The 26,822-nt window shown below is 43.0% G+C and overlaps 1 protein-coding gene across 2 annotated transcripts; it reads left to right on the top strand.

The window, feature by feature from the left end:
• The first annotated feature begins 3,508 nt into the window (after window positions 1-3,508).
• Window positions 3,509-9,050, top strand: LOC123068290 (CDP-diacylglycerol--serine O-phosphatidyltransferase 1). Of its 2 annotated transcripts, XM_044490824.1 has the most exons (13): window positions 3,509-3,766; window positions 4,376-4,566; window positions 4,779-4,844; window positions 5,035-5,094; window positions 5,538-5,628; window positions 6,402-6,456; window positions 6,543-6,622; window positions 6,747-6,863; window positions 6,938-7,022; window positions 7,224-7,315; window positions 8,066-8,319; window positions 8,444-8,532; window positions 8,629-9,050. In XM_044490824.1, exons 2-13 carry the CDS (start codon window positions 4,406-4,408, stop codon window positions 8,754-8,756), a joined length of 1,278 nt encoding a protein of 425 aa, XP_044346759.1. In that variant the 5' UTR covers window positions 3,509-3,766; window positions 4,376-4,405; the 3' UTR covers window positions 8,757-9,050. The 2 variants fall into 2 exon arrangements, with proteins under 2 accessions (XP_044346759.1, XP_044346758.1); XM_044490823.1 differs by lacking the exon at window positions 3,509-3,766 and having other exon boundaries at window positions 4,346-4,566.
• Window positions 9,051-26,822: the final 17,772 nt, after the last annotated feature.

The following is a 26,822-nucleotide window of genomic DNA, read 5'->3' as shown; positions in this document are numbered from 1 at the left end:
TTTATCGTCTACTAATTTTATCTAGTTCTAATAGCAGGTGCTTAAATAGATGAAATTAACTAAAATTGAAACTTTGTTCCTTTTGATCTACTAGCCTATTGATAGTGATGTATTTGTTTAAAAAAATTAAACAATAACTATAAATTTAAAAATGGTAAAAAACAAAGTGTTGTCGTATAAAAAACATAAAAAGGAAAAGTGCTACACTGGTATGTATGTTGTTTCCATATGAGTGATATGACCTAAAATACCAAAATAGATAGTTCAAGTGTGTCTAATTAAAATGCAAGTATAAAGAGACACTATTGTTTGTAGAGCACCAACAGATCCTGATTTGATATTGTGGAACTTTCGTTCATTTGTGAGTCTTGGCATGTTTACATGTGCACATGACTATACATTTAGTATACATATTTATTTGGCCAAGAGAAAAAAATATCGCATTATTAGTTTAAGATGGTTTCATCTAAGTATTTTAGATTATAGATTTTTGTAAGCATTTTTTTATCGTCTACTAATCTTATCTAGTTCTAATAGCAAGTACTTAAAATAGACGAAATTAACTAAAATTGAAACTTTGTTACTTTTGATAAAAAATATCACATTATTAATTTAGGATGTAAGTTTCATCTAAGTATTTTAGATTAGAGATTTTTGTAAGCATTTTTTTATCGTCTACTAATTTTATCTAGTTCTAATAGAAAGTACTTAAAATAGATGAAATTAACTAAGATTGAAACTTTGTTCCTTTTGATCTACTAGCCTATTAATAGTGATGTATTTGTTTCAAAAAATTTCAAAACGGTAAAACACAAAGTGTTGTCGTATAAAAACATAAAAAGGAAAAGTGATACACTGGTATGTATATTGTTTCTGTATGAGTAATATGACCTAAAATACCAAAATAGATAGTTCAAGTGTGTCTAATTAAAGTGCAACCAGTCATGTCACAATGAGTTTCTTCGAGAATGCTTTTTTATTACTATAAACTTAACTTGTGCACATACTGAAAAAACTCAACTTGTGTACAAAGAGATTTTAAATTTTCAGAGTTGTAAAAGAGGAAAAATATAAAAGGACTTGTTAGTCTCCTTTTCTCACATGTGTTCCAAACCCTGTGTATAAAGAGACACTATTGTTTGTAGAGCACCAACTGATCCTGAATTGATATTGTGGAATTTTCGGTCCATTTGTGAGTCTTGGCTTATGTGTATATGCCTATTATTCCATTAACATATTTTTCAAGCCAAATAATATCACATTCTTCATCTAGGATGTAAGTTTATCTAAATATTTTAAATCAAACATTTTTGTAATTTGTTTTGGTTTTTTTACCGTCTACTAATTTTATTTATTTTTGATAGTAGATTTTTAAAACATATAAATTAACTAAAATTTCAACTTTACTTTTATAGTGGTGTATTTGTTTCAAAAATTTTAAAAATAAGTATAAATTTAATAGTGGTAATAAGTGTTGTCGCATAAAAAACATAACCTGTGTACATACTAAAAAAACTCAACTTGTGTACAAAGTGATTTTAATTTTTGTTGTTGCAGAAGAGGGGAAAAATGTAAAAGGATTTGTTAGTCTCCTTTTCGTTCAAACCCAGTCATGCCCATTTCCACAAGGAGACCAGGAAACACATTTCCCGTTTTGTAAATACATGTCTTATATTATTAAATAATAATAATATCATATACGAGTAACCATGGCAACTGAACTCATAATCACAGAAAAAACCCTAGTCAAAGCAAAAATTACGACCAATACCTTAGGCCCCAAGATTCTCGCCAAAGCCATAAGCGAACTCTTTAGTGTTGCGCTAGTCTCACCGGCGAGAGAAAAAAATATCAATTAATTCAGCCACCGAAGCAACCCTTGCCGTCCAAAAGAGGGGAGAGAGGATTCGATCGGATTAGGGTTTGGCTATATGCATTTTTTCCTTTTCTGAAAGGGCCCCTTGATGAGCTACATGTGGAGCAAAGCATACATTTTGGACCTCAATAACCAGTGAACGTTCCCTAGAGATGATGACATTTGCGAACGATTTTGATGGCAATTTTAGTTAGCGGGCATGACAACTTCGCTGCAGTTCTGTTTTTGCTAGGAAATTGCCGTGCTTGCAAACTAAAATTGCCATCTTTTATCATCCCCACAACAACTAGAACTGTCATCAAAACAATCGCCATTGCCATCCCTCCTAGCAAACATTCGTCCATTGTGATTATTACCATACATATTTTCTCAAAAGATATTCCATAAGAGCATATACAGCCGCGATGGGCAAATTCGGCCCCTCACTGACTGGTCACGCATCAAATATTTGATTCTACAATCATACACTTCAAATTATAAATCTCAAATCCATATTATTACATGCAACGTGACCCTAATCCGGAGCTCGCCCGAGACTGCCCTGGCCATGTCCGCCGGCCGGCTGCGCTCCCTAGAGTGTTGGTCTGGTCGCCGGCTAGATAGAGCAGAGCATGGGACACGAGCCGGCTCACGGGACTCAAGGCGCCGCCGTCTCCCATGCCCTATTCTTTCTCGTCGGAGCCCGTAAACCGAACGGTGCCGGTGGATGTCAGATCGATGACGGATCCGTCCTGGGACGAGCCGACAATGTCCAACACGATGCGGTTGCGGCGCCCGGACTGATGCGCCGTACGTGGCGCCAGAGAATGCGACTCCGCCTGGCCAACGTCCACCGCCTCGAGAGCTGCCGCTGCCTCCCTCGCTCGGTGCCTGGCACGACGAGCACGCCGGGCCAGGTTCTCGTCGGACGAGGCCCATGGTGCTTCCCGATGCTCTATGCGCCAATGGAGGGGTTGCGCGTCCGCCACAACGTTAGGACGCCACACGAACCGCACGACCTTCGACGAGGCAACTACGGCTGCCCTAGCGCCGGATCCATGCGCCATTTGGGGTGGACGCAATGAATTCCCGGCGGAAGGAGTCCGAGCGCTGTTGTGCGCGTGCCTCCTCCTAGGAGCGGCAGAGCGCAAGCTAGACGACCATCTCCACCTTGGGACCGCGTGGGATGAGCTCGGGATAGATCTGGAGGTTAAAGACTAGGATCCGCCGCCTGCCATGCCGGAGACGGATGAAAACCGCCGGAGATGAGCTCGGGTGGCGGAGGGAACTGGTTAGGGTTTGGTCCGGCGAGCGGATGGTGAGGAATATATATGAGGTCGGGTGGACCAGCGTGGGCCAGGTTCGATGTGCCCGAACGGCCTCATATCCTCCTCATATTTAGACTGGATATGAGGGGTGCCGATCAGCCCGAACGTTTGAGGCCAGTTTAAGACGTCCGTATGGATTAAAATTTTACGACCGAACAGTGAGCGGGCGGTCCGTCCAGGCGTATAAGACGGATTTGAGGCGTTCGGGTGTAGGGGGCCTTGAGGCCTTGACAGCCCACACGGCCGAGAGGGGTCGTGTGGTCTTGGGTCCGAAATTGGGCAGCCAAAACAAAGGCAGAACAGAACCCCTCCCCCACCCCCCACCTCCAAGCATCTCCCGTCGTCGAACTTTGCCAGCGCCGCTCTCCCCTCCCCTCTCCCCTCACCACTAATCACCTATTTATACTCCAAGAACCAGGATCAATCTCCCCCCAACGCGCCCTAAATCCCCCCTGCCACTCTGCCGCCGACGCCTCTCTCGCCGCCGCCGCCGACGCCACCCTTCCTCCCCGGGGCACCGCGCCGCCGCCGCCGCCTCTGCCCCGTCTCTCCGCAGGCGCTCGTCCATTGAGCCTCCCCCGAGGTATGTGATTGCCGGCCCTCGCGGCTCCCGGGCGCCGCCACCCGGCACGCCGTCTAGATCTCTCTCTCTCTCTCCCCGGGACGGACGGGCGGCATTGCGGAAAGCTGCTGCCTTTTAGCTTTTGCGTTTTCTTAATTTGGAGGCGGCCGTACGGCGCCACTGTAGCTAGCTACCTAGTAGTGAATCACAGAGGCAGGCCATAGCGCTCTGTTTCTTTCTTTCCTCCGAATTTGTTTCCTCGGTCAGCCAATCGCGCCCCCTCTCTCAAGTTCCAATGCTCCTTTCTTCCTCCTCCTCCCCTCCCCTCCCCTCCCCTGTTTCTGCATTGAAGCCGCCCTCCGGCTGCAGGCGGCAGAGCGCAGACCGCCCACTTTTTGTTATCCTGGAGCAACCAGAGCCACACAAAGGCCCGGGCATTGCCGCTGGCTTCAGAGGACGTGCTCGTGCTGAATTTAGTTTTTCTTTTCTCGTTTCAAGTGTTTATTTTCAGATGTGCTCTGCTCAAGTGTCACATTATTCAGTTGCTAATTATTTTGTTTGCTGTTCTTGAAGGCCAGTAAGACCATGTATTGATTGATCTTGTAATATGCTGCCATGAATGTTTTGCAGGTGGTGATTTTTGCCAAGGTTGTTGTTGCCATGGAGGTCAACGGTCGTCACAAGCCTACAAGAGAGTATATTGGCAGGGAGTGTAATGGTGTAAAACCGCCCAATAATTTCGGCGAGGTTGATCCCTGGACCGCGTGGGCGTACAGACCACGGACCATCTCCTTGTTACTCATGGGAACCTGCTTTTTAATGTGAGTGAGCTGCTGCTGGATCTTTTTTACCTCTGGAATTATTTTTAGTTTCCTAGAGAGATTCTTACCACAATGATGTTAGTAGTACATTGCTGGTGGTTGACCTACTGTGGCATTTTACCATTGTTAAGATCACTGCGAAAAAAAAAGAGTTAAGGAATTGCAAAACAGCTGTATGTTTAATGAGCATCTGTTTTATAATTCTTTATCAGCTGGGCAAGTGGCGCTCTTAATCCAGAAGGAAGCTTCTCTGCTGACCGTGTCTCATCTGTAAAAAGGTATTTTTATTTATGTTATGCCGGAAAAACAATTGTTTGTTAATCACCAACTGAACATCTGTTGTGGAACATATCTTCAACTGGGATAATAGTCATTCACCGTTATTTTTCTCGCCTTTTATCTGCTAATTCCCGTTTGAGTTGGGCAAATCTGAGTGCTCATATATATATATTTTTATCTTGTCAACAGGGGTGTCTTTGCGATGATTGCTGTTTTCTTGGCTTATTCTTTTCTTCAGGCACCTTCAACGTGAGTTGCAGAAACTATATACCTTGTTTTTTAACTATTACTCCCTCCGTTCGGAATTACTTGTCGCAGAAATGGATGTATTTAGATGTATTTTAGTTCTACATACATCCATTTTCGAGACAAGTAATTTCGAACGGAGGGAGTATTTTGTATGAGTGGGCATGTAGATATGAATAAGTATATTGTTCACTGCTATGGAGCAGAAGAGGAATGTATTTATGTGTGCTTTATATTTGATCTGAACTTCTCAATATCTTCGAGCTTGTGAAGTATGATCTGTAGTATCAACCATTAAAAAAAAGGTTTTGTAGTAGCACTTATCAGGACAGCAAAGCCTTACTTCATTTCTGCTCCCTGTAAAAATAAAAAACATTTACTATTGTTCCAGAAGTCGCTGGGGTTTGTGCAAACATTTACTGACAGCTACTTCCTTTATGATTCAGTGTGCTCATCAGACCACATCCTGCAATTTGGCGCCTGGTCCATGGGATGGCAGTTGTTTACCTTGTGGCCCTCACATTTTTGCTTTTCCAGGTAAGTACAGTTTTGTAAATCTTGTTTGAAAAAAATGCTTATGCTATTCGATTCTTCGGATTCATGAATCTGTCAAAAGCATTGCTAATTAATGGTGGAAAAGTCTCAGTTTTTTTTGCTTAGCATGGGGAATTGCATTTTACTAGTACTTCGGCTCATGCTTCACACAAAATAAAGATATGCCATTGCACTGATTAAAAAACCCGGTGACATTGTTTGGCAATTGGAATATCTGGCAGAGTGTATTGATAACAATAGCGCCAATGCCAAGTGTAATATTACAATTTGCGGCGAATACGTATTAATTTGGAAATAGGATGATGAAGAGAGTAAGACGCAATGGAGAAAAGGGCCAGGGTATCCCTTTTCTAATCATTCTGATAACTTATTTATGCGACAGAAAACTCCCCAGGCAGCAATAAGAAAGTGCAATGTTCACCTATTGTCTCTGTGTAGCCAAAATGCGAACAGAAAGCTGTTAGCTCCCTTACTTATATTGTGAAAAAGCAGTGAATTATGTAAGCGCATCTGAGGTGAAAAGTTATTTTCTAAATTTATTAATTGTGTAATATAGCACTTTATCTGTATTTAAACAGTTGTACCATTGCTTTGGTATGATCTTTTCCATATATGTACTTTTGAGTTTTATTGGTGAAACAAGTCATGGTAATAAGATGCAACGATGTGAAGAAATTATAGTTTAGCGGCAGAGGCAATATTAAGCAGCTGAAACTGTAATTAGTAGTCATAATTCCTTCTATTTCATTTTGCAGACTCGTGATGATGCTAGGCAGTTCATGAAGTACCTTCACCCTGACCTTGGTGTTGGTAAGACAGATGTTTTTACATATCTGATCTAATAATGGAGCTTTATCTTGTTGAAGGAATCCTTATTTCACACCATTGTCTGACAGAATTACCTGAAAGATCCTATGGAACCGACTGCCGTATATATGTACCTGATCATCCGAAAAGCAGGTTTAACAATGTTTATGTATGATGACTTCATTCACAAACCTGCTACCTTTCCTTGTTCAATTTTGGTCTGTCGTATTTCTCTGATTGATCATGATCTTGGAGATGCTTCAAGTTACTGATCTGAATATAGGTTTTTCTAGGACATCCTTTTTGACGAGTTTGTTATTGCCCATATCCTTGGATGGTGGGGAAAGGCTATAATGATACGAAACCAACCACTTCTATGGGTGTTATCAATTGGCTTTGAATTAATGGAGGTATGTACTTTTTACATATGTGTTCAGTTTTATCTTTAAACCAGAACCCTTATATAATGTTGTGTGAACTGCAGCTAACTTTTCGACATATGTTGCCAAATTTTAACGAATGCTGGTGGGATAGCATTGTTCTAGACATATTGATCTGCAATTGGTTTGGTAAGGTTTTTATGTGGTTTTCATTATTTTATCTATATACACAATACATTTATATGAATTTTGAACTTAATACCTGTATTTGGTACATGTCAGCATGCATGTTTTGTTCGTTGTCTTCGATAGATTTAGCTGTTTACATAGTTAGATTTACCTCCTAGATTTTACCTCTTCTTGAATGGGGACATCTTGTCTGTGATCCAGGTATCTGGGCTGGCATGAAGACTGTGAGATATTTTGATGGGAGGACGTATGAATGGGTTGGCTTGAGTCGCCAGCCCAATATTATGAGTAAGGTATGCTATTACTAAACTGTGCATAGGAAAATGGGTTGTCCAGCAAAGCAATCAGTCGCATCGAGTTTTTGTTTAATATTATGCCCAGCTGCAGCTGAACTTTTATCCTACTCAATGTCATGATAGTACGATGAAATCTAGCAAAGGCAAGAATTACTGAGAAACCAGAGCAATTCCTTCAGTAGTCTGTCAATTAAAAGAATTCCTTGGCTTGTCTGGACTACTTTATGTACAAGCTCAAACTTTTCGGTGCAAGAGTTCACATCTCGTATAGTTTGTAATGAATTATCTGCAACCGCATGAAATAATCTGTAACTGTTTTTCCACTGACCTATGCAACATCTGTTAGTGTCAGTTTTATGCATAAACTCTGGTTAAGATGGACACTTCCAGTTTAAGGGACACACATTTTGCTGGCAACACAGTAATACTTGCACATATTCATCATACCTGCCATTGACAGAACTGATAGTTAGTGGGTTACTAGCCCAAAGTACAGCTTATAACGATTAACCTTCTTAAAACTCTTTCTTCATGTCCTGCAAATCCGTTTTTGAATGTTTTCATTTGCATATACGTAGAAGATACAAACAGCCTGTGTAGGTTTAGATTGTGGTTTGCTGTGCTATACCTATCCAAATTTTCTATTTGAAGTTGTATGTTCTTGAGCCGTATCAGTTATCTATTTTAGACTTGATGTCGTTAGCCTTGCTCATGAGTTCATTTGTTCAACCTTTTGCCTCTGTTTAGGTGAAAAGGACGCTAGGTCAGTTCACACCAGCACAGTGGGACAAGGATGAGTGGTACCCTCTGCTTGGCCCTTGGAGATTCATCCAAGTGCTAAGCCTGTGCGTAATTTTCATGACCATCGAACTTAACACATTCTTTCTTAAGTTCTGCCTCTGGATTCCTCCCCGGAATCCCTTGATTGTCTACCGACTGGTCCTTTGGTGGTTGATTGCGATACCAACCATCCGCGAATACAACACCTATTTGCAGGACAGGTACAAAGTTTGACCCACCAGCTTCAGACTTTGCATACTTCATAGCGTATCTCACGCATTCACATAAACATGGTGGCAATCTTGCTGAAAGTAATTGTCTTATATATGTGATGAATGATTTCAGGAACTCTGTGAAGAAGGTGGGGTCTTTCTGTTGGCTTTCGCTGGCTATATGCATCATAGAGCTTCTGATCTGCATTAAGTTTGGCCATGGTGAGTGCTCCTAGTCCAGTTTCTTTCTTGGTGCTTGCAGATAGTAGCATGTGCCTCCTTCTGCCATGCTGACCTTGTCGCTGGCTTCTGAAACAGGCCTCTTCCCGAAGTCGATGCCGTCGTGGCTGATCGTATTCTGGACGACGGTGGCCACGCTTCTCACCATGTTCCTTTTTGTGTGGACATGGAAAATTTACCGAACAATGATAAGAAAAAGGTTGTGATTGCGCGACCATAGCTATTGTTTTCTCCGGCCCACACCATTCTTTTCTCCTCCGATTCAATATTGCCGTGTAAATATCCATTCAAATTGTGTACATGTAGCAGTAGGCCATTGATCGGTGACCACGAGAAGGTCAGCCTTAGAAATTTCTTGTCGATCCACCAGCAGAATAAGCCCCCTCCCCCCTTCCTTGCATTCATCCATGTACCCTGTCAATCGACTCCGGAACTCTGAAATTCATTTGGCCCGACCTACTTCGATTTAATGAAAGTAATGAAATAAGGTTATTCTGTCCCATGAGTTCTCTGATCTAAATTAATTCTGGCCGCGTGTGTCTTTGATGTCGGCATAGTGTTCTACTCCATTATTATCCGAGGAAAAAGATGATCTCACTGCTCTTGGTGACTCATTGACTGGTACGTATGTGTGTTCAGAGCTGCAGAATGTGTGAGGCTGTTGGCATGTGAGGTGGTAAATGATTAAGTTTCAGTGTAGTTCCGCAGTTGTGTGCTTTGTTTTGTGCTGTGTTACGTGAGCCCCTGGTTACTGAACCTGATTGACATCAATGTTGATATGGCCCGGCGAATTATTCAGGCGTCCACTCACTACAAGTGGGGCTGCAATCTTGTACTGCTAGCTTTGTTCCGTGTGCTGCTGGGTCCTAACTGATTCCATGTTCATGTCAATTTTGCCAAAAATGACCATTGGGTAAAATGTAAAAGCAAAATATATCTGTGAATGTACAATTGCTGAACTGGACATTAATCCTTGCACAAATTTTGTATACTAGTGCAAGGATCACATTATTTTGGCAACCGTTTACATTTTTATTTTGAAAAAAATCACTTGAATTTCATTACTGAATGGAAGAACTGAACGCCGAGTTGTGCACAAGAATACTTTGGTCACTCTACTCATTGGCGTGTTGTGATCCTGCGAAGGTGCTACCATAGGAATATCCATAGCTCAAGTCCTCCACGCGAATAAAGGACCAAACCTCAGTCGCTCAAACTTGGCTGGCCGGCTAACCGGTTTGGTGCTATTTTATTCGACCAGTTTCCTAAAGCAGGCTGCTGGATATGGTGGTTTCATTTTTTATCTACAAAACCAGGCTACTGTGAAAATTTTAAAAAGTGTTCAACAAATATCAAAACTAATTTTTATTCTGAAAAATCTAAAAAATTCGAGAATTTTAAAAAATGTTAATGAATTATTAAAAATGTTCACAGATTTAAAGATGTCCCCAAATAAATAAGGAGAAAATATAAAAAATGAAAATACAAAGAAAAAAGAAAACAAAGAATGAAATACCAATAAAACCTCAGAGAAATCAGAGAAAAAATTAATCAAAGAAGATTCTAGAACATTTCCAACACCAATGATTAAAGATAGAAAGAAGCCACCGGGCTGGCCCAAATAGCGGATGGGTGCCCGATTGGTGGACTTGCCCGGTGTTACGAGGGGAAGTGTTTCACCAAATACCTAGCCAATATTTTTGAGAGCTCCTAATTGTCGCACTAAGCACCATTTCACGTACAAGCGTCCACCTCCGCAGGGGCACCTCATGCGCCATCTCCCGTCGGCGGGCCCAGCAAGCATAGATCCATGCGCTCTTGCGCCGCTGCTCGCTCGCCAGATTTCATAGTTGACTTTTGGAAAAAGTTCATAGATTCAATAAAAAATCGCAAAATCAAAAAAGGGGATTCAAAAAACACTTTGTGGGTTTTTCATGAATTTGGAGTTTTTTTGTAAATTTCGAAAAAGTATACGAACTAAAAAATCACTAATTTGAAAAAATTTAAACAAAAAAGATTGTGAATTTGAGAAAAGTTCATGATTTTTTCAAAAGTTCAATATGAGAAATTCACCATTTTATAAAATATCAGGAATTTAGTTCTTTTCACAATTTTAAAAAAGAAAATTTCCCGGCCGTAAGGAAAAAAAATCTCAAGTACGAAAATGGTTACAAAATTTGAAAACATATTCATGAATTATAAATTATTTTGCGTTTTTCTAAAAGTTTGTAAATAGAAAATGTTTCACGAACTTTAAAATTTCTTGTGATTTAAAAAAATCATAAATTTTTAATAGAAAATAAGAAAAACGAAATATAAAAAACAAACAGAAAGAAAAAATAAAATATGTAAAACAAAACAACAAGTACCGTATGAAAAAATACACATAAAAAACTCGGCCAGTGTTTTTTCTTGAGGAAAAAAAAACTCATCCAGTAAATTAGTCCTATTTAGCGCTTATGCGGCAGTTCTTAGGAACCATCTGGAGCGTCCCATCGTTTTTTGCATGGTTGTTTTTCCTTGGTTTAGTCAGTAAAGTTTTTTTTTTAAATTTATAAAAAAATATAAAATTCGTTAACACTTTATAAATTTGCGAACATTTCCCAGAATCATGAATATTTTTTGAAGTTGCGAACATATGCATATTCATGATTGTTTTTCAATGTTCAAGATTTTTTTTCAAATTCGTGTTTTAATATTCATAATTTTTTTTGAATTCAAATTAAAGGTCTTTTCAAAATTAATGAAAATTTCCCAAATTCGCTCTTGAGTTTATAAATTTTTTATGACTTTCGCGAACATGTTTTCCAATTCATGATTTTTTTCCGCTTTGTGAACTTTTTTCAAATTCACAAACATTTTAAATATTTATTAACATATTTTAGAGTACATGAACTTTTTAAAATTCATGAACTTTTTTTGAGTTCGCTAACTTTCTTAAATTCAGGAAACATTTTTAATCCATGAGCCGTTTTCAAATCCATGAAAATAAAAACTGATAGACATTTGTTTGTCTTAAACAAGCAGTACCGTAAAAAAACAAACAAAAAACAGACAAGGCGAGCAAACGTACGCGGGGACAGTCAGTGAGCAAGCGAATCGAGCAATGGAACCTGAGAGATGGAGCAAACCAGCCACAAATGGGCCACCGTCCGCACAAGCGGTATGCGCTTATTCGGCACGTGATGCGTTGATTAGAAGGACTCAGTGTGCGCGGGAGCTATATCTCGCTTACAGCTAGATGTATGCTCCGCTCGATACCGGCGGGACGACACTGGGCCGGTCAACCACTGTGTGTGTTCGTGCGCTTTTCCTGTCCTTTTTACTTTGTTGTCAGTTTTTTTTTGCTTTTTCTGGCCGGTTTTTTTCTTCGTGGGTTTTCTTTGTCCGGTTTCTACTGTTTTTCTCAGGTTTTCTTTGTTTGTTTTCTTTTTTTTTCCTTTTCATCATTTTTTTGTTTTCTTTGCTGTTTTTCTTTAATATTCCATTTTTAGTTATAAATTTGATTTCTGCATTTTTCTCACCAGTTTAGTTTAGTTTTTCTTGTTTTCTTTGTTATACATTAATTTTATTTGTTTCTTACTAGGTTTTCTTTGTTTATCTTGAGTTCTTCACTTTTTTATTTTCTTCATTCTCGGTTTATAATGTTTCTAATTTTTGAAACGCATGGCTAGTTTTCATTATATACACTTTTATTGTACATTTAACACATATCAAATAAATGATATGCATTTTCATTTTAATACGTAAAACATTTTTTATTATATGGTTACCATTTTAAAAAATACACCTTGAAACTTTTTTTAATGGTAATAGATTATTAATACTACTTGAATATTTTTTGATGTGATAAACATTTTTTTCGCTGGAATATTTATTTAAAAAGTCACATAAAATACTTTTATGGTACAAAACATCTTTTACTAGAATCGGAATTTTTTTTATTGTCCTGATCAATAATTTTTGAAAGCTATCAACATTTATTCAATTGCGCCAACATTCTGTTTTACTGTGTTAACACTTCTTTGAAAATCATGTTTTTTATTTTTTAAAACAAATTAAAGTTTGAAAATAAACTCATTTACAGTATAAATGAAAAACAGAATTTATGTAACGTCGGTTTGATGTCGTTGCAAAAATAATCTCAAAAAAATTCTTCAAAAGGAAAATAAAAAAAAGTCTCACTTCCTTCTTACAAAACTAATCTCAAAAAAAAAATTCTCAAAAGAAAAAAAGGTCTTACTTTCATCTTCCAAAAAAATTCAAAAAGTTTCTCGCCACGTCCAACCAGCATGCGCCACATGGCCATGCTGGTTGGCCGCTCATCTCCCGCACGTGAATGTGTGTAATTACAGTATTACTATTGACATGCTAAATGACTCTACACGCGAATGAATAATAACGCACCAATGTAACTTGGCTGTCAGTTCTCACATATTCACAGGAACAGTGAGACATTCATGCTGAAAAGTAGTCGTATTATGTGGTAAATGATTTCAGGAAACCTGTTAAGAAGGTGTGATCTTTGTGTTGGCTTTCACTGGGTATATGCATCATAGAGCTTCTGATCTGCATCAAGTTCGGACACGGTGAGTGCCGCTTCAGTTTCTAGGTGCTCGCAAGAACTAGCATTTGCCTCCTAGCATGCTGCTGACCATGTCGCTGGCTTCTGAAACAGGTCTCTTCCCATGCCGTCGTGGCTGATCATATTCTGGTCGAGGCCGCTTTTCTTATGACGTTCCTTTTTCTGTGGACATAGAAAATTTACCGAACAATAATAAGAAAAAGGTTGTGATTGCGCGACCATAGCCATTGTTTCTTCGGGCCACACCATTCTTTTGTCCTCCAATTCAATATTGCCGTGTAAATATCCATTCAAATTCTGTACATGTAGCAGTAGCCATTGATCTGTTAGAAAGTTTATTATGTTGATCCACCACCAAAAATAAGCCCCCTTCCTTCCATTCATGTACCCCTGCCAATCGACTCTGAAACTCTGAAATCCATTTGGTGCGACCTACTCCCTCCGTAAAGAAATATAAGAGCGTTTAGATCACTACTTTAGTGATCTAAACACTCTTATATTTGTTTACAGAGGGAGTACTTCTTTTTATTCTCATCGAGTTTGGATTGCTCGCTCTTCCATAGATTTTATTCACAACTTTTTCTGATTTTTTTTCTTCAATGTTGATCAAATCACTTATACCCATGAATATTTTAGTCATATTATTCATTAGCTTGCATTTTTAGTGTATTATTATTCAGTAGATAGCTGTTATCGTGGCGCGGCTTTGTCTTTTTCTTTTGAGTAACTGGGCGCGGCTTTGTCTTGTGCTCCTAGAAGTAGCAACCGCTCGCCTCAAGAAAGGGCAGCGAGTAGTGGGCCGGCCCACTACAGGCCTTTGCTTTCCAGTTTTTTTTATTTTCTTGTTTCTTAGTACTTATGTTTATATATACATATTCACGGTGTATTATAGTTTTTTGGGGGAATGTAATTTTTTGTTCTCGTGTCTTTAAAAAATGTTTGCAAGCAAGTTTCTGCATCCAAAGAATGGTCACACGTTTAAAACATGTTCATGCAGTGTAAAACAAATTGTATGCACAAGTTTAAAGTTTTTTTTTGCACCATTAAAAAAAATCATCGTGTATAAAAAAATATGTACAACGTGTATTTAATAAAAGTTCAACGTGTATTTGGAAAAAGGTTCATCCTTATTTCCTAAAGAAGTTAATATTGAACGTCACTTCTTATTAAAAGTTATAATGATATTACAAGTTAGAAAGATCAAATATCAACGTAATGATTATCTAGGGCGATGACTAGTATTCGATGACTGAAGAAGACACCGTAAATTGTAATGTTATGGCCTTGTGGGAGACTGGGAGTAGACTCACCCGCAAAAAAGAAAAGAAAAAAAAAGGGACTGGGCGTAGAGTCACCTATGTAGAATGGTATATCAACTACTGTCACAGTTGCTTTCACCTGTACCGTGAGCTGCCTTGAGCGCGTATCCCAGTCTTTTCCTCTCAGATTGTACGCTACTTGGCACCATCACACATCTTCTCTTCTTTCCGGAATCTTTTTGTCATTGATTTTGTTTGTCGCTCGCTAGGTTTTATTAGTCGGAATATAACGAAGTTGATCTAGTTTTGGAAGCCTTGTTGAGAAGAAAACTGGATAGTGCAAAGGTGCCATCAGATTAACAAACTAAAAGTAAATAATTTAGTCATTTATTTCGGGCGACAGCAGCATTGATCTTGTCTCTTAACCGTTAGAAAATGATCAAGTTGCGTGCATAGATGGATGACTAGTACTGTAATGGTGATTGAAGGGGACATTGCAAATTGTAATGTGGTGACCTTGTGGAAGACTAGGGAGTAGACTCGAATGGTATACCAACTCTTCTGAAAACAGTTGCTTTCACCTGTCTCATGACCTGCTTTTTGGTCTCACATTGTATTGTACGCTGTGCTCCACATGGGGGATGATGTTCTAGCTAGCTTGGCCATTGAGCCTGGACATGTAGTACACTGGGTCTCTCTCAACTTCTTCCCGTTCACAGGCGGGCATCGAGAAGGCTACAGAATGTCTATTCAGGCGTTATGTTATTATCAAAGGAGGAGAGCGCATCTCTTTGGCCAAAGAATCGTCGCAAGGTTTATTCACAGCGACACCGGCTCCCCTTTATTTCATTGGCGAACTTTCTTGTCTACGGAGAAGTGGACGCCCGCGTTTACAGCAACACTGTACGATGCTGGCGACAAGTTTCTATGAAATAGATGTGTTTATAATCATCATCAGCTAGCCAGTGGATGGATGGAGGAGAGGAGAGGAGAGGAGAGGATGCCTCCAACGACTAGAGATCAACGGTAAGCGCTAGCGGACACCCGTCTATTTGTCATAGCGCCTAAGAGGATGAACGCGGCCCAATTGCTACAGGGTGGGCCAGGCCGACGACTGGGGGTCCTTCTATCTCTACTACTATAGTACACATTTCTTTTGAATATTTGAATCTACCTTCTTCTCTCTTGTTTTACCCGTCACTTCCAGAGTAGATTCATCTGTACCCGTCAACTCTATTAAATCGAACGGCCTGTGTCACTCGGATTCGCCACCCAACCCGTTCCCGTCAAACCTGAAAACGATCGCCCTTCTAGAGGACTCCACAACCCACGGTAGGCTCCAGACTTCACATGTACACCGTGTGTGTTTCGGAGGTGCTCATAAGGGTAGGATGTGCGTGTACGTGTATATATGGGTGAGTGTATGCATGTATATATGAGGCTTGCATCTGTACTATGTTAAAAAAAACCTATATAAGGCAAGATAGGGCTCTCCTGATAACCACCATAAATTCTAAAAAGGCAATTACCTCATCTCATGGGCATGAACTTCTCCTCGAGGGCCTGGACTTGGAAACATTATTATCTCCTGTGTACTCATCTAGATGTATGCTGCCCCATATTTGTTATTGTTGGTAAATTACACTGACAGTTCAGGGGTCATGATTTTTTTTTCGAAACGGAGGCATAAGCTTTGCCTCATCCATTAATTAAGAAGGAGAATAGAGTTTGTTTGTTACACCACACATATTACATGAGGTCCATTACTCTCCCGGCATTATGCTACCCAATTTGTGTGCACCCGCAGTAACCCAAAGTCTAGCTTCTCTTTTGATGGTGTCGAAGATGACCGGCGCAGGTGTTGCCTTGTGCCTGAATATAGGGGGTCATGATTTTGGAATGTTCATGAAATGAAAATATTCCTATGGCATTGTTGCCACAAAATTTTCTATGGCATCACCCATAAAAAAAGTCTATGTAAATTCTAAAGAAATCTATATGTATGTGCTCTTGGATGAAGTATATATTTGGAAGTTTTGAACAAACAATATGGTGATTTGTGTGCTACACAAAGAAAAAGACTACAAGATCAGATGAAAAAACAACATCGACACATAAATATATTTTTGTCTATCATGCAAATTGTGGTTTCAGCCACAACATACATATTGATTCGTGCCAAAACGTACACCCTTTCTTTTGCAAAGAAGTTTGAGTTTGCAACATGTGTTCTGCAAGGCGATGCCATATGACGATGCTGATGCCATACGACGATGCTGATTCCAGTTCACTACACAAGTATGTCTTGAAGCATAAATTTGCCTACTAAAATATCTTCCATTTCTACGCAGAATTTCAACATAATCCTATTTTTTAACACGGTATAGAAACAGACGCTCATATATACGCGCATACACTCATTCTTATGAGCACCTCCGAAAGACAGAGCCGACACATCATCTTGAGGTTGGCGAAGTAGCCACAGACGCTTTCATAGTCGACGAAAACATCTCCTCCCACTGAACGCACATCGGCGGAAGGCCTGAAATAAATATAGAAAAACACGAGCACCAGTAAGTGTAGGACTTGAACTCTGGTGGACTGGGATACCACTGTCCTCCTAACCATCCAAATACAGGTTGGTTCGCAACCACCCCATTTAAACCTAACTTATGGAGTGTCCTTCTACGTCTGATAATTCTATGTGATTTTTCAGCATAATTCTTGATGGTGTCTACCTGGAACAACTTGCTCTTTGTGAATACCTTGATCCAAGGACTAAGAATACCTACCATCCACCATGTACTCTCTCACCATTGGAGGAGGAGGCCGTTGAACGACATACGTTGAAGCTACTGCCTTGTTTGTATTCCTCTTCTTCATAAGCGGCACCACTCCTCCCACGATTTCCTAATAAAATAGGCGAGATAGGGGCCTCCCGATCATTATCATCATCGTCATCATGAATAGGTATCACCATAAACTCTAGCTCTCTTACGAAGCAACCATCAATACAATGTAAAAAGGAAGGAAGTGAGGTATTACCTCATCTTAATGGCATGAATTTCATCTCGAGGGCCTGGACATGAAAAAATCGTCGTCTCATGTACACCCATCTAGATTCTCTTTGCGTATGCTGCCACATATCTGCTATTGCTACACCAACAGTTTAGGGTCATAATTTTGATGGGATTCGCCGCAATTTTTTTTCCTATGAGAGAACGAATAAACCCAAGATCCAATCTACTAGATGGTAGCATGAGTGGGAAAAGGTCTACATACCCTTGTAGAACACACACGTTTAACAATCTAATGATCGTGGGTGATGCGGTCGTACTTTTATCGGATCAATCCGATGTAGCACCGCACGAACGATGCCTTCGAATTGAACACACGTGCGGCTTGATACATAAAGCAAGGGGGAGAGGTGGATGAGATCGATCTTGGCAGCACGACGATGTGGTAGTGGAAGTATGGCGGAAATCCGACAGAGCTTCGCTAAGAACTCCGCAGATGAGGGGCGTATGGAACGAGAAGGATGCGGCAAGCAACCGAACTCCGTTGCTGCGGCCAAACCCTACCTCCTCTATTTATAGGCGTGGGGAGGAGCCTTTTAACCTCCTCCACGCCTCTAGGGGCTAGCCCAAGGGGGGGGGGGAGGGAGGAAATATCCTCCTTCTTTCCCCCACCGACCGCGATCCATCCTTTTTAGGGATCTTGATCTTATCCCTTCGGAACTTGATCCTATTCTATTTAGGAGGGGATTTTGGTGCGCATGGACCAGAGGTGTGGTACCTTGGCCCACCACCCACTTCCATGTGGGTCCCACTCCGGTACCTTCTAGAACCTTTCCCGTGCAATACCGAAAAATCCCAAACTTTTATGGTAACCCTGAAAATACTTTTCATATATGTTTTCCTTGTCTCTGGACCATTCTGAAACTCCTCGTGATCTCAGGGATCCCGTCCGAGACTTTGAATCAAAATTTTACAACACCATCTTATTATCTCATCAAACCTATCGCACCAGACATTAAGTGTGTGACCCTACGGGTTCGAGAATACGTAGACATGGTCAAGACTCATCTTCGATCAATAACCAATAGCGGGACCATGGATGCCCATAATAGTGCCCACATATTCCACGAAGATTCTCATCAGTGGAAGAACGATGTCAAGGATTTAGGTAATCCTGTATATAGTTCTGTTTGTCTGGCGATATGTTTCTTGCCCGAGATTCCATCATTGGTATCACCATACCTAGTTCAATCTCCTTACCGGCAAGTTCTCTTTACTCGTTTAGTAATACAATATCCTAGTGACCAAACACATTAGTCACATGCTGGAAAGTTACTTAAGATGTTCTATTACCGAGAGGGCCGAGAGTTATCTCTTCATCACATGCAGTGACAAATCCCAGTCTAGATCCAAGCCAACTAGTATCTTCTGAGATACCTGAAGAGCACCTTTATGATCATCCAGTTACTAAGTGACGGTTGATTCCCACAAAACATTCTTTTGGTACTAGGGAGTGACATGATCTCATGGTCCAAGGAACAGATACTTGACACTAAGAAAGTTATAGCAATTTTTAAACTAAGCAACATGATCAAATGCTAAGCTTATGCTTGGGTCTGTCCATCACATCATTCTCCTAATGGTATGGCCTCGTTATTAAATGACAACTCATGTCCATGGTTAGAAAACCTTAACCATTTTAATCAACGAGCTAGTCTAGTAGAGGCTTACTATGGACTCAATATTTTTTTATTATCTACACATGTATTTGAGTTCCTGGTTAATAAAATTATGGGATGGAGGATAAACGTTTATGAAGAACAAGGAAATATGATAATAACAATTTTGTTATTGTCTCTAGGGCATATTTCCAACAGTCTTCCACTTGTACTAGAGTTAATAATCCAGTTTACATTGTGACAAATCTAACACCCATGGAGTCCTGATGTTGATCATGTTTTGCTCGTGGAAGAGGTTTAGTCAAGGGTCTGTAACATTCAGATCCATATGAACTTTGCAAATCTCTATGTCACCTTCCTTGACGTAGTCACAGAGGGAGTTAAAGTGGCGTTTGATATGCTTGGTTTTCTTGTGAGATCTTGGCTCCTTGGCAAAGGATATGGCACTAGTGTTGTCACAATAGATAATCATGTGATCTAATGCACTAGGAATCACACCTAGTTCGAATATGAACTCTTTCATCCAAACTCCTTCCTGCGCCGCTCCCGAAGTAGCTATATATTCTGCTTCAGTTGAAGATGCTAGTACAACGCTCTACATGGAGCTACTCCAGATGACTACTCCACCATTCAAAATAAGTACTTATCCGGATTGAGAGTTTGAGTCATCCGGATCAGTGACAAAGCTAGCATCGACGTAAAGCTTTACGACGAGCTCTTCATCACCTTCATAAACGAGAAACATTTTCTTAGTCCTCTTTAGGTATTGATGTCTAGTACGCTACTTTTATTCTTGTAGACTTTGTTGGGCCTCCAAGCCCAAAGTTTTGGAGGACATCAACAAATTTTCCTTAAGTGGATGACCTAGTATTTATCAATCCGTGGTAGATGTAGTATGAACATAGTCTCTCTCAAACAACCCTGCAATCAAATACAAGAAATTTCTTATGTCCCCAACACACCCAATACAATGTTAAATTGTATAGGTGCACTAGTTCGGCGAAGTACAAGTGTAGTATGGATAGTAGATATAGGTTTCTGTAATCTGAAATAATAAAAACAGCAAGGTAGCAAGTGATAAAAGTGAGCACAAATGATATTGCATTGCTTGGAAACAAGGCTATAATTCGTACTTTCACTAGTGTAATATCTCAATAGTGCTAATATATTTGAATCGTATAACAATTCCTCAACGCGTGACAAAGAATCGCTTCAAAGTTCCTATTAATAGCGGAGAACATAAGATGAAACTATTGTTGGTAGCAAATCACCTCAAAGCTATATTTTCCATCAATCTATTAAGTCATCCCTATAAGTGTCATAAACAACCATAGAGATTGTACTACAATAACACCATATGATATGCATCAATCAACTCTAATGTCACCTAGATACTCAATGTCACCACAAGTATCTGTGAGACAATTATTCGATATGCATCAAACAGTTTCAGATTCATAATATTCAATCCAACAAAAATAACTTCAAAGATTACCCCGAAGTTTCTACCAGAGAAAGTAGGACAAAAATGTGTATTAACCTCTATGCCTAAATTACCCCAATGTCACCATGTGAATCCGTAAGTTAATTACCAAAACATATATCAAGTGACTCAATAGAATACCCCATTGTCACCACGGGTATCCACATGCAAGACATACATCAAGTGATCTCAAATCTAATATTCAATCTGATAACAATGAAACCTCAAAGAGCAAGACTCAATTCATCACAACAAAGATAAAGAGAGAAGAACACCATATGATTCCACTATATTAACAAAGCTCATAATACATCATGATCGTGCCAAATCAAGAACACGAGAGAGAGAGAGAGAGAGAGAGAGAGAGAGAGAGAGAGAGAGAGAGAGAAAGAGAGAAAGAGAGAAAGAGAGAGACCGAACACATAGCTACTAATACGTATACTCAGTCCCAATGATGAACTACACAAATCACCATGAGAACGGAGGAGAAGTTGGTGGTGATGGTGATGGAGGAGATGTCACCGACGGCATCCCGGCGCCACCGGAGGAGAGGGGATGCCCCCCTCCTTCTTCTTCCTTGGCCCTCCGGGGAGAGAGGGAGCTCTTCCCTAGATTGGATCTCTCTATTGTCTTCTATTTCCCACAACTCTGTTTTTGGTCGAAAACCATTTCTTATATTCCCGGAGATATGTAACTCTGATCAGGCTGAAATTTTAACACGATTTTCCCTGTACAATAGTAGAAAAAGGGCCATTCGTCCCGGTTCATGAGGGCCATTTGGCCCGGTTCCCGAACTGGGACTAAAGGGTCATAACTAAAGCCCTATACCTTTAGTCCCGGTTCACTCGGGAACCGGCACAGATGGGGCTCCACGTGGCCGCTGCGGCTTGCCCAGGCAGGGGGACTGTCGGTGTCAAAACCGGCGGATCTCGGGTAGGGGGTCCCGAACTGTGCGTCTAGGCGGATGGTAACAGGAGACAAGGGACACGATGTTTTTACCCAGGTTTGGGCCCTCTCGACGGAGGTAAAACCCTACTCCTGCTTGATTGATATTGATGATATGGGTAGTACAAGAGTGGATCTACCACGAGATCAAGGAGGCTAAACCCTAGAAGCTAGCCTATGGTATGATTGTTGTTCGTCCTATGGACTAAAACCCTCCGGTTTATATAGACAACGGAGAGGGCTAGGGTTACACAGAGTCGGTTACAATGGTAGGAGATCTACATATCCGTATCGCCAAGCTTGCCTTCCATGCCAAGGAAAGTCCCATCTGGACACGGGACGAAGTCTTCAATCTTGTATCTTCATAGTCTTGGAGTCCGGCCGATGATGGTAGTTCGGCTATCCGGACACCCCCTAGTCCGGGACTCCCTCAGTAGCCCCTGAACCAGGCTTCAATGACGACGAGTCCGGCGTGCATATTGTGTTCGGCATTGCAAGGCGGGTTCCTCCTCCGAATTCTTCATAGAAGATTGTGAACACCAGGATAGTGTCCGGCTCTGCAAAATAAATTCCACATACCACCGTAGAGAGAATAATATTTACACAACTTCAATCTGTTGACGTATTTCGTAGCATGACATCACGCCACGGCCAAGCCTTTACTCAAATTGTTTTTATTGTTCCACCTCAGCGCGTTTAGCGAAGCAGTTTCCTTGGCACGTCTTGTCGAAGCAGAGATCGTGTTCCCCTTATTCCGGGATTCCCATCAATACAGACGTGGGTAACCCAACCGCGCCATTGATTACGGCGCTTGGGAGATAAGCGAGTTTTACCAGGCCGGTGGGGACGCATGGTTTCGTCCGCCCATATATAAGGGGATAAGGATCCACCTCTTTACCTACGCCTTCTTCCTCCTTTGCTTATCCATCTCCGCGCACTCGAGCTCCAGCGCCCAAGTCCGCACATCTCACCTCAACCTTCTCCAACCATGTCCGGAGCGGGAGGCAAGTGGATGGCCTCCTCCGTTACGGAGGGGCACATCAAGAAGCTGCGCAGCGCCGGATATTTGTCCAGCGATATCGCGCACCGGCTCCCCGATGAGGGGCAGCTCATCCCCACCCCCGGGCCCCATGAGAGGGTGGTATTCCTTCCCCATTTCCTCCGCGGACTGGGCTTCCCACTCCACCCCTTCGTCCGGGGGCTCATGTTCTATTATGGCCTGGATTTCCATGATCTGGCCCCGAATTTCATCCTCAACATCTCGGCGTTTATCATCGTATGCGAGGCCTTCCTCTGCATCCAGCCCCACTTCGGCTTGTGGCTCAAGACCCTCAATGTCAAGCTGAAGGTTGTGAAGGGCAGCCAAGCGGAGTGCGGAGGCGCCATGGTGGGCAAGATGCCCAACGTCACATGGCTCGAAGGCGCCTTCGTGGAAACCATCAAAGGGTGGCAATCAGGGTGGTTCTATATCACCGAGCCGCGTGACCCTGAACGGGCTGCGGCCCCCGAATTCAGATCTGGCATCCCCACACGGCTCACCTCCTGGAAAGAGAAGGGCCTGACATGGGGCGATTCGGAGGAGCTGACCGGACTCCAAGCCTGCGTCCAAAAGCTAGTGAACAAGAAGCTCAAGCTTGTCAACGTAGTCCAGGTCATGCTCATCCGCCGGATTCTCCCGTGCCAACAACGGGCTTTCAATTTGTGGGAGTTCGATCCGGCGCAGCACCAGACCTTGAACAGGCTCTTCGACACTATGTACGAAGAGGCCTGGAGGGTGCTGTTCAAGGGCGCAGAGGCTCCCACATCCGCCACCGAAGATTGCGGATTCAGCTCGCAGTGTCAGGCTGGCGAGGTAAGCTATATTATCCTTTACGGGACACTTGCTTTCCATAGTTTGACTCTATGTGGGATCTAAACTCCCTCTCCTTTGACAGGACTGGCTGAAGAAGGCTGGGCAGACTAACTGTCCGGCTCCTTTGCCAGAAGACCCAGTGGACGCCCGCTTAACGGGGCTGCTGGTTCCGGCACCTCACGTGGTGCCGGATAAGAAGGCCAAGAAGAAGGCCACGGGAACTCAAAAGAGTTCCCGTCGTCTGGTGTTATCAGACTCATCATCTGATGACTCCGAGGCAGACTCCTCCCGCAAAGACGAGGAGGAGAAGAAAGAAGCTTCTTCCCCAGCGGGGGAAGAGAAGAAAAGGAAGGCCTCCCCAACTGGGGAGGCCGGAGGGTCCAAGAAGGGAAGGACCCTTCCTCCGGACTATTCCGCCAACGCCGGCGACGGCGACGAGGATTGGCCTTCAAGGGCCGAGCCCCTGGCGAGATCGTAAGTATCCGGACTCCCGAATAGCTCATAACTTTTTTTTCGTCGCATGGTGTCTTTCTAATGCCGCATACAACCCTGTAGTCTGCCCAAGGACGATCTTCCCGCTTCGTCAAGCGGGTCCTTGGGTACGTCGGATGTGGATAGCACTTCACTTCCGACCGCCTCCTCCCCCCGCGATGACGCCAAGGTGGGATCCTGGAAAGGGACCCACCAAGAGGAGGAGGCCCCGGAGGTGCCGCAAGGCAACCTCCCGGACTTTGGACCGGACTCCGCACCGGAACCTGCAGTGGTTCCTGAGTCTGGCGGGCGGCCCCTTCGTAAGAAGGGCAAGACTGTGACGCCGGCGGCCTCCGTCCAACCGGAGGCGCCGGATAACTTGCTGGAGGCGCTCAACGACGCTTCCATCGAAGAGGAACACTGCACTGTCATGAGTGCGGTGATTCAAAAGGTTCAGCTCGCCAAGAGCGGGCTGACCGAAGCCTGCAGCAGCCTTCTAACAGGCTTTGAGGTAAGAGTTTTAAGATATGTAAAATAGTACCGCATAGACAGTAGCCCCTGATGCTCGGTTCGGTGTTCGGAAGGAAAAGCCGGACTGAGGATCTAAAAAGATATACGCAGGAGTATTAACAAAAATATGTCAATATGGGAATGCAGACTGCGCTGCTGACCCCTGCCGCACTGACTGCGGAGGTCAATGCCTTGAAGAGGAACCTCGAGCTGTCCGAGAGCGAGCTCGGCTGTGCCAAGAAGCAGTTCGAGGACAAGGAAGGTGAGTAACACCTTATTTAAAGTTGTACCTTACAGAAAAGGATTTAGTTGCAAGAGGAATGACAAGGATAACATGGGTATTCCAGGGGCTACGAACAAGGTGGCAACCCTGAAGGAGGCGGTATCCGCGGCTGAACGCAATGCGGCCGCGGAACGCGCCGAGCGAGAGAAGCAGGAGGCGCGGGTGGCGGAGGTACGCTAAGAGCTCCAGGCTCTCGTGCAAAAACACGAGAGTTTGGAGCGTGACTCGAAGACTCGGGAGTCCGAGCTTGCGTCGGCTCTTGAGAGTGCCAAAGCCGCTAAGGCCGAAGCCCACAAGGCCCTCCAGGAGATTGAGGCATTGAAGAAACTAGCGGCGGGTAAGGCATTCTTCATGCATAGCAAGCATGTAAAAGCGAATTACCTGTTACTTACCCGAATTCGGAGCTCTCCAAGAGCGTTCGCAGATCTGCCCCGTAGCGTGTCCGACGCTGCCGCTTTCTATAGAGCCGAGGAGGGGAGCTCGACGGAGAAGGTGTTCTAGTCTCAGTATGCTGAGGCCGGACATCTGGTGCCCCTTAGCGACCAGCTAAAGCAGCTGGTCGAGCTCCACAAGGTGGCCGAACAGGCCATGAAGGGCCTCATAGTTCGGCTGTGGCCCAAAGAGGCCATGCCTGAGAGCTACTTCGGCCTGGTGCGGCGGCTGGTGGATGCTTGTCCGTGGGTTGAAGTCATCAAGCGCTCCGCCTGCATTGAAGGTGCCCGTCAGGCCCTTGCCCGTGCTAAGGTGCACTAGGGCAAGATGGACGCTGAGAAGCTTGTGACGGACGCGCCACCGCCGGGCAAGGAGTATCGCACGCCCGAAATGTATTATAAGGGTGTCCTGAAGGGTGCCCGCATTATTGCGGGTGAGTGCTCCAACGATGTAATATTTGAGTAGACTCGCATTTTGTTATCCTGTGCGCTGAAAACTTTGTTCATATGCGCTAAGCAACGCTTGTTTAATTTAAAATATTACCTTCTGTACGGTCGTTTATCAAATCTGAGAGATGGCAAGTCGTCGGCTTTAGCCCCCATGCCACGAGTGCTGGGGTGTTCGGGATAAACTTGAGCGCTCCTGTTCCCATTTTTGGGTCCATCTAGGGAGGCGCCCAACACGACGAACGAGGCAACCGGACTTATAATGCTTGAACACTCTCACTTAGCCATAGAATTCTATAATTTTAAATTTCGGCAAAGCCCCTAGTGTTCGGAAGGCCGAATTCGGGGCGCTATCCACGCCTGGACCGGACAAAGCCGGTTCCTCGCTCTAAGCGGCATAAGTCTTTAGGGACTCGAAAAAACCTCTCGAATAGCGACCGGCTCTCGCCCCTTCATGACGGTCAGTTTTAGCTTTCTCCACCGCCCAGCTCAACTGGGGCACAATCGCAGTGGTTCTCCCAGCGCTACCTTAGATGATATAATGGAACGTAAGGTACCGAAACATGGGAGCCGGGCAAACCCAACTATTGACCCAAGACATGATTCAGAGCCGATGCATATAATGCTATAAGTTCGGGGTGCCGCACTTGTGAAAGTGTTCAGACTTATCACACCATAATGTGGGGAACTTAAGCCCCTGGTGTATTTAGCCGTACCAAAGTGTACGGATGCAGCATGTCATAGATGAACACATGTGTAAGAAAGGAATGCAGTGGTAGGCAAAAAGCGATGCATTATTTATTTAAAAGGTACTGCCATGAATGCAGAATGATACAAATAGTGCGATAAGCAAGGGATGGAACTATTTAACATGTCCCCCTCCAGGGGTAGGCTGCGGAATGGTGCATAAAACAGGTATAATGCTCGTAATGGAGACCACCTGGATACTCGGCATGGCCTTTCTTCTTCCCTGGCTGTTGCATCGTGAGTTCGGCAGGTCTACTGCCGGACAGGGCCTCTGGTAAGCGGAGTCCTGAGGATAAGAAGAAAAAAAAGAAAAAAAAGGGAAAAGGATGACACACTTGGGAGCCCTTGGTGTGGTTGAGCCGCACTCTGGGCCTGCCGTGGTCGTCCCCCTCCCCCTATGCCCATGGTATCTTCAGAGCGTAGTGATGTACACGGAGTACTGGTTTTGCAATTATGCAAGGGCTGGGGTTGGGGCCGCATTGCTACGCGTGCTCGGAACGTGCCAGGTGGTCTTGTTGTAGGTTACTCCGGGCGCGCTTGGCGGTGTCCGGTCGCTTAATGGC

Source organism: Triticum aestivum, chromosome 3B (genome assembly GCF_018294505.1).
Source record: "Triticum aestivum cultivar Chinese Spring chromosome 3B, IWGSC CS RefSeq v2.1, whole genome shotgun sequence".
Lineage (NCBI taxonomy): Eukaryota > Viridiplantae > Streptophyta > Magnoliopsida > Poales > Poaceae > Triticum > Triticum aestivum.
Note: the sequence above shows the minus strand (reverse complement) of the source record. Positions and strands in the feature narration are given on the sequence as shown.

Coding starts and splice junctions, on each gene's coding strand:
- LOC123068290 (XM_044490823.1), top strand. CDS start 4,361: ATGAATGTTTTGCAGGTGGTGATTTTTGCCAAGGTTGTTGTTGCCATG. Junction 5,095..5,537: donor TTTCTTCAGGCACCTTCAAC/GTGAGTTGCAGA, acceptor TTTATGATTCAG/TGTGCTCATCAGACCACATC. Junction 7,316..8,065: donor AGCCCAATATTATGAGTAAG/GTATGCTATTAC, acceptor GCCTCTGTTTAG/GTGAAAAGGACGCTAGGTCA.